The sequence below is a fragment of the Haliotis rubra genome, unplaced genomic scaffold, assembly GCF_003918875.1.
Source record: "Haliotis rubra isolate DU_JTF1 unplaced genomic scaffold, ASM391887v1 Scf255, whole genome shotgun sequence".
NCBI lineage: Eukaryota > Metazoa > Mollusca > Gastropoda > Lepetellida > Haliotidae > Haliotis > Haliotis rubra.
Window position 1 is genome coordinate 728,954 of NW_025766614.1, and position 8,096 is coordinate 737,049.

General features: G+C 38.2%; 1 protein-coding gene across 1 annotated transcript; it reads left to right on the plus strand.

Annotated features, from left to right (window-relative positions):
• The first annotated feature begins 5,553 nt into the window (after positions 1–5,553).
• LOC124279712 (14-3-3-like protein 2) lies at positions 5,554–7,407 on the plus strand. The gene has a single exon (XM_046715570.1). The coding sequence runs from the start codon at positions 5,703–5,705 to the stop codon at positions 6,450–6,452; it is 750 nt and encodes a 249-aa protein (XP_046571526.1). The 5' UTR covers positions 5,554–5,702; the 3' UTR covers positions 6,453–7,407.
• Positions 7,408–8,096: the final 689 nt, after the last annotated feature.

The window sequence follows — 8,096 nt, forward strand, 5'->3', positions numbered from 1 at the left end:
TGTCCTGTATGCTGACATGTGTTGCCAATGTCCTGTATGTCCTGTATGCTGACATGTGTTGTCAATGTCCTGTATGTCCTGTATGCTGACATGTGTTGTCAATGTCCTGTATGCTGACATGTGTTGTCAATGTCCTGTATGCTGACATGTGTTGTCAATGTCCTGTATGCTGACATGTGTTGTCAATGTCCTGTATGCTGACATGTGTTGTCAATGTCCTGTATGCTGACATGTGTTGTCAATGTCATGTATGTCCTGTATGCTGACATGTGTTGTCAATGTCCTGTATCCTGCTGACATGTGTTGCCAATGTCCTGTATGCCGACATGTGTTGTCAATGTCCTGTATGCTGACATGTGCTGCCAATGTCAATGTCCTGTATGCTGACATGTGTTGTTGTCAATGTCTGTATGCTGTCCTGTATGCTGTCACATGCTGTGTTGTCAATGTCCTGTATGCTGACATGTGTTGTCAATGTCCTGTATGCTGACATGCTGACATGTCCTGTCAATGTCCTGTATGTCCTGTATGCTGACATGTGTTGTCAATGTCCTGTATGCTGACATGTGCTTGTCAATGTCCTGTATGCGACATGTCCTGTATGCTGACATGTGTTGTCAATGTCCTGTATGCTGACATGTGTTGTCAATGTCATGCTGACATGTGTGTCATGTCCTGTATGCTCATGTGTTGTCAATGTCCTGTATGCTGACATGTGTTGTCAATGTCCTGTATGTCCTGTATGCTGACATGTGTTGTCAATGTCCTGTATGCTGACATGTGTTGTCAATGTCCTGTATGCTGACATGTGTTGTCAATGTCCTGTATGTCCTGTATACGTATTGTCAATGTCCTGTATGCTGACATGTGTTGTCAATGTCCTGTATGCTGACATGTGTTGTCAATGTCCTGTATGCTGACATGTGTTGTCAATGTCCTGTATGCTGACATGTGTTGTCAATGTCCTGTATGCTGACATGTGTTGTCAATGTCCTGTATGCTGACATGTGTTGCCAATGTCCTGTATGCTGACATGTGTTGCCAATGTCCTGTATGTCCTGTATTCTGACATAAGTTGTCAATGTCCTGTATGCTGACATGTGTTGTCAATGTCCTGTATGCCGACATGTCTTGTCAATGTCCTGTATGCTGACATGTGTTGTCAATGTCCTGTATGCTGACATGTGTTGTCAATGTCCTGTATGGTGACATGTGTTGTCAATGTCCTGTATGCTGACATGTGTTGTCAATGTCCTGTATGCTGACATGTGTTGTCAATGTCCTGTATGCTGACATGTGTTGTCAATGTCCTGTATGCTATGCTGACATGTGTTGTCAATGTCCTGTATGCTGACATGTGTTGCCAATGTCCTGTATGCTGACATGTGTTGCCGCATGTAAAGAAGTACGTAAATAATGGGATGTTCAAAACCTTAAATTTCACATTCAAAAACGCTGAAACAAATTTCTGTTGAACCCCAAGGACATTCGTGTGCTCCATCTACGTGTAACTTAAAACGATAACCACATTTTAGTTCGGCATAGTGTAAAACCTGGCGTCCCATTCGGCATAGTGTAAAACCTGGCGGCTGGGTTGAAGTTACAATCTATACACAATCTATACACATCTATAGTGGTGTGATTGGCATTCAGCATATTTTCACTATTCTCGTAGCTACATTTCCAAAGTAAACACATGTTGCGAGCACTAAAACGCATATTAACTGACATGAACCATGTACACGTACTTCCTTTCATTCAGGTATATGCAAAATACAAAATATGAAATACTATTGCTGAAACATGTAATATTCAAAATTATCATATTGTTTTCGGTTTTTACAATATTTCTAAATGCGCTTGTGTCTGTGTTTTCTGGCCCATCACTTGTTTTGTCTGGTTTGGTTCCAGGATGCCACCATGTGAAGTATGTTGTACAGTGTCGGCAACAATCAAGCAATAGTTATTTTTTTTAAATCCGTTCTTAAAATTTTAATGATATATTTTTCCCTTGGTGTTCGATGCAGCGGGGGATGAGTGTTCTGTTGTTGGATAGATAACATTATAATGTCAGTGGCTGTATTTCCATTATGAGTATAGCGTTTAAGTTAAACACATGTGTCATATTATATATATTTACAATTTTACTTGTACCAGGGTTATTCTCCGCAACCCGGAGACAATTAACGGCCACCTACCACCTAGTTGCTGCCACTCACTGCGGTATCAGACTGGCTATCAAATCATCTCTAAATAGTTGTTGAGGGCAAATTCCTACCTATGGTAAAATGCATTTAAAGTATGTAACTAACAGCCAAACGCCAACCATCTGACCCCAGTCGAAAAAAGCCAAACGCCATCCTACAAGAGCCAGGTTTTACAACATGCCCAGGCTAACAAGCACACGTCAGTCAAGGAAATATATTTTTCATTACAAATCAAATTATAATTTAAAAAGAATAATTTAAAAAACACACGAAGATAATGAAGTATATGTTAAATCTATGTTTTGTTGTCAAGGAATAAGAGTAAAATGGACTACCTCACCTAATATATTTTTAAACTCTTTGATTCGCAGATACAACCAATAATGTTATATGGATCTGATATTTGGGGTTATCAAAGATACGATTGTTTAGAAAAACTTCACCTTTTAGCATGCAAAAGATATTTATCCGTTGGATTATCTACACCAAACTGTATGATTTACGGCGAATGTGGAAGACACCCAATATATATCAATTCTCAGATTAGATGCTTGAAATATTGGATAAAACTTATTGGTATGCATGAAAATAGAATTCCAAAGCTGGCTTATAATATGCTTTTACATTTAGACAATATCGGTAAAATTACATGGGCATCCCACGTAAGAAACATTTTGTTCTCTCATGGTTTTGGTTTTATTTGGATGAGCCAAACTATTGGGAATGTCAGTCTCTTTTATATAATTTTAAAACACCAAGCCATTGATATGTTCTATCAGAATTGGCATTCTACCCTTCACGACAGCTCAAGGTATGACTGCTACAGGACATTTAAAAGTTTACTCCAGTCTGAAAAATATTTGTCTGTTTTATATTCTAAAGATTTAAGAAATATTTTTATCAAATTTAGACTTGGTTTGTTAAATTTAATGATAAATGAAGGCAGGAAAATGTCCATAGATAAGAACAGGAGACTTTGTCCGCTATGTAAATCCGCAGTTGAGAATGAAATCCACTTTATGCTAGTCTGTCCATCCTACTCCATTCTCAGAAGCAAATATATTCCACACCCTTTTTGTCAAAATCTCCTGCTCTAGCTTTCTCATCCTTGATGTCTTCTCAAAATGATAATGTAATTTTAATCTGTCATTATTTATCAAACATAGTATGAGACTAAGAAATGTACTGTTAAATAGTTTAAAACGCAAGAACGAAAATTTCACAATAGATTGTCATCTTGTTCTTCCACTATTATATATGGTATTCTGTATATTATTTGCAAATGTATATTTGTATGTGGGCCGGAGGCCTTAAATACAATAAACTCTTTGACTTGACTTGACTTGACTTCAGCACTTCGTTATCTTCTTGTGTATTTAAATGATTCTTTCTACTTTATAATTTTATTTGTAATGAAAGATATATTTCCTTGACTGAGGTATACTTCTTAGCCTGGACATTTGGACCCCGGAAGTGTTTGGTGTAGGAAATGGAAATATATACAACCAATTGTATACCTTCATATACAACACACACGCACACATGTATAGAATTTACAGGTATATGATTGGTTGTCATGGCCTCGTCGGTATCATGTCGGTATCATGTCGGTATCATATATGATGAACATCAGAACAACATTAACTCACAAATAATTGGATTAAGCCAGATGAGGAGTTAGGAAATACACAGCGCATATACAGGTGATATGAGGCCAGATGCTCGGCTTGGGTTACCAGGTTGAACAAGCATTATAGCATCATATAGTCCAGTTAAAACAATCATACTTTCTTTTCATTCTGTAACCTTGATCAGTTAACAGTATGAAGCAGTCGGCTTTCTAAATAGTGTGGGTGCAGTTTTGAATTTAGTACACGATCCGTCTCAACTAGTACCCGATGATTTCTGCACCCGTTTGGGAAATATGAGTCTGTATATACAGGTTGTCTTGGCCGCGTCGGTATCATGTTACACATGTTTATATAGATTCTATCTCGGTGTACGTGTATCTTAGTGGAGTTTCGGTATATGCCGATTATGTTTCCGTGTACGGGTTACAAAGGCTGTTTCAGTATACGCGTCTTGGTCGTATACATGCAGGAATATACTATGTTCCGATATAAAGCTATCTCGCAATTTATAACCATAGCACTGAGAACATCAAAATTGTATATATACGTATTACATTTCTTTGTTGATACACAGTGTCTGTAAGTCCCTCACTATAAGAAAAAAAGACATGCACCTTCCACAAAACACCATTGCTAATTCTCTTGAAAGCTAGTACAAACTTCTAGTTATGTAAAAACGATTTTCACAGGCAAATTTGAACTAGTTACCATGGAAACGAAAAAGTAATGAAAACCATCTTCATCATGGGCAAGGGAGATCTCAACAACATACATGCGGCGGGTAGCTGTATATAACCATGGCATACATACAAAGTAAACTTATATCTAAAACGTATTTGGTGACGATGATAATTGATGACATTAGAGCCCATCTATATGATACAGAAATCTATATACCTCTGTATAATCTCCCACCGACATGTGATTGCAGGGTAACAATGTAACCGGGGCACAAGATATTATTCAGCACAAAGCTCACAATAAATATAACAGCTGTGTTGCACTGAAATGTGGTACAGTGTTATTTACATGACTTGTGAGTGAAGTTTGTTTGTATGTTCAAGTAAGTAAAAGTTGGGGAACGACACTGCATAGTTAATCTTTACCCAATGATACTCCGATTAGTTCCGTCGCCTTGCAAAACGTCCACAGCTGTTATGGTGCGAGTGTCGTATCGATTACATACCAGATTGTTCAGTTTTTACTGTCCTACAGATCATATTTAATATACATTCATGCATGTACATGCACGACCGCGATGTCCATGAGGTGGCAAAATATTCAATGTTTAGCACACATGTGAGGCACTTTCGTCAAGAAATTAGTTGCCAGGTTACTACACTCGACCAACAAAGGGTGCGTCATTCACAAGCGGGCTCAAAGCTGTAACACTGCATTACCTTGCCATTGATTTTCTTTAGACATTGCTGTAGGGAACCTATCAAAATTAGGAAACACATTTATTGTCAATATTGTCTTACTTTTGACTAATAACATACGCAATATTTTACCCACATGTAAATACGTAATGCTGTTTTGTCCATTCCATTGTTCTTACACAAAACACAAATATTTGTATTGATGATGACAGCATGGTTACTGTCTATAAGAAAGGTGAACCGTTTCTTTTTGAACTGGTCCCTAACACCGGATCTTATTTCCATGCGTAACTAAGAAGGCGCACACCGCTTTTGCACACGAGCTTATGATTCATTTCGCAGTCGGTATCACGAAGCAACAGCCAGACTCAGCATCCGCCATTTTGGAAAGTGCCGCTCAGGCCCTTCCTTTTTCAAATCGAATCTAGTTGTTGAAGAATCGCCGATCGCTTCACATTTCGACACTTCTGGTGGAGATTGCCAGAATGACTGACCAGGCGAAAGAGTTTGACGAGTTGGTGTACAAGGCCAGATTGGCAGAGCAGGCTGAAAGGTACGATGATATGGCCGAGGCGATGAGACAAGTGACAGAGCGTGATCAGAAAGCGCTTACCCCCGATCAGCGAAATCTACTGTCAGTGGCATTTAAGAATGTTGTCGGCGCTAGAAGATCGTCGTGGAGGGTTGTTTGTATGATCGAAAACAAGCCAGAAACAGCGGACAGGAAGAAGGAAATTGCTAAAGAGTTTCGACAAAGTATAGAGAAAGAACTGAATAAGACATGTAATGTTGTTTTGGAATTATTGGACAAGCATCTCATCGAGAAAGCAGAGGACGACCCAGCAAAAGTATTTTACCTGAAGATGAAAGGCGATTACTACAGGTATATTGCTGAATTCTCCGAAGGCGGCAGCAAGGCAGAGGTCCAGCAGAAAGCTCAACAAGCTTATGAAGAAGCATACGAAATCGCAAAGAAAAAAATGGAAAAAACGCATCCCAACCGTTTAGGCTTGGCACTGAACTTTTCTGTTTTCTATTATGAAATTCTAAATTCTCCAGACAAGGCATGTGCTTTGGCAAAGGAAGCCTTCGATGACGCCATAGTAGAGATAGATCAACTTGGCTGTGAGGACTATAAGGACAGTTCACTTATAATGCAACTCCTGCGTGACAACCTGACACTGTGGACGTCTGATGCTGCCTGTGAGGACGAACAGGGGCAGACACAGGAGTGAACACTGAAAAGAAACTGTGCGAAAATTGGTTGAATGTGAAGTTGGAACAGTCTCAATAGTCACTCTTGTTCTCTCGTTTGTCCCATGGACTCCAAAGCTTGGACTAGTTGAATTTGCTGCTTGCACACTCTCCAGAATGACAGTATCATGTATGAATTACAGAGTTGTGCCAGGAAAGAGTTTTCGTATTTTGCTTGTTTCCTCTTGAGAAAGCTTGGACACCCATACTACTGAGTACTGACTCTTCATATCATGTTTTTTCTTGTCCAAAGTTATAATATGATATCTGTGAGGATAGTTTGTTGACATTTTAATAACACTGGACATTTTAGTGGCATACAGGTAGTGACGGTTTTGTCAGAATTTTTAAGTTCTCTACTTTAATTGCAGAAAGAAAGATAGGCTAACAATTTTTTAAGTGCTTGATAATATATAGATAAGCAACATGTCTTAAATTGTTATGTAATCTTGATCAATATTAAAGCTCTATGATACATCCACCCAAATAACTTGTGTTTATGTTTTTCCATAGAATAAATTAGGACATGACAAAATATACTGTCAGCAAGCACTGGTTCCATCTATTCCATTGGAGTTACCCCCCTTGTCTAGTGCATGTGCTAGGTCACCGCCACATTTGAATGATCAGAGTGATCCAGATATGACTCAATGTCTATTTACTGAGAATGATTGAAGTATTTGTGATAAATCATGACTGTTTTTAGATTAGTTAGTGTAATTCTGCTGTTAATCTTGGCTGTGGCATAAATTTGTACAATTTTCCATTTACAAATTGACTTCATCTATGATATGTATTGGCATCTGAATTAAAGTGATTTTCATGTCCATTTCTAAGCTTTTGAGAATTTTAATCTTGACTTTATGTAAATTGACACTTTTTATAAATCTTGTCACCTTCCACTCTCATGGCAACAAGGATTGTTATGAAACACAAGCTGTATTTTGTTGATTATTATTACCCTCTTCGTGGTAATGCATGTTAAGTTGCAAACAGTATTTATCTGCGGCAACCTATACTCAAATGGCAATTTGCTTTTGACATATCGCGAAAGTGTAACCTGTTCTGTATTGAATAGTGACAACTTTCAAGAAGTTTCGTAGCCAAATTGGAAATTTAGGACTAAATAATGGTAACGTAGCTAGTATAAGACATAAACATTGGAGTTGTCAGCTTGAGCTTGCCTCTGTGATATTTAATAGATGTGTGTGATATAAGGACTGTTTAGTGTTAGTAATTGACTGAAGTATTTTGTCGAGAATGTGCCAATGTAGGAGGTTATTTTTTTTGTTCCACAAATACAGTATCTAACTTTGGACAGCAGGACGATGTATAAGCAATTGTTTTCGATTTCAAATGGCGTCAACATTAGTATCTATCAGTTAATCAAATCTGTTAATCCATGAGTCTGACAGGCACTCCTACCTCACTGTTAATTGAAATCTTGTGAGTTGTACTTTGTTTGATAGGTGGCAATACTTGAATTACTGCCAGACCAATCACTGCCTTGCTTTTGATTGACCAATTTTGTAGATCACATTCTATGGTAGCTCACTCACAATCTTGCTGGTTGGCTAAATGCTTGTAACATTTAATCTTTTGTGGCATGGGTACAACAAAACACA

Bases quoted from the DNA above. Each gene is read 5' to 3' on its own strand.
- LOC124279712 (XM_046715570.1), top strand. From the start codon at position 5,703: ATGACTGACCAGGCGAAAGAGTTTGACGAGTTGGTGTACAAGGCCAGA.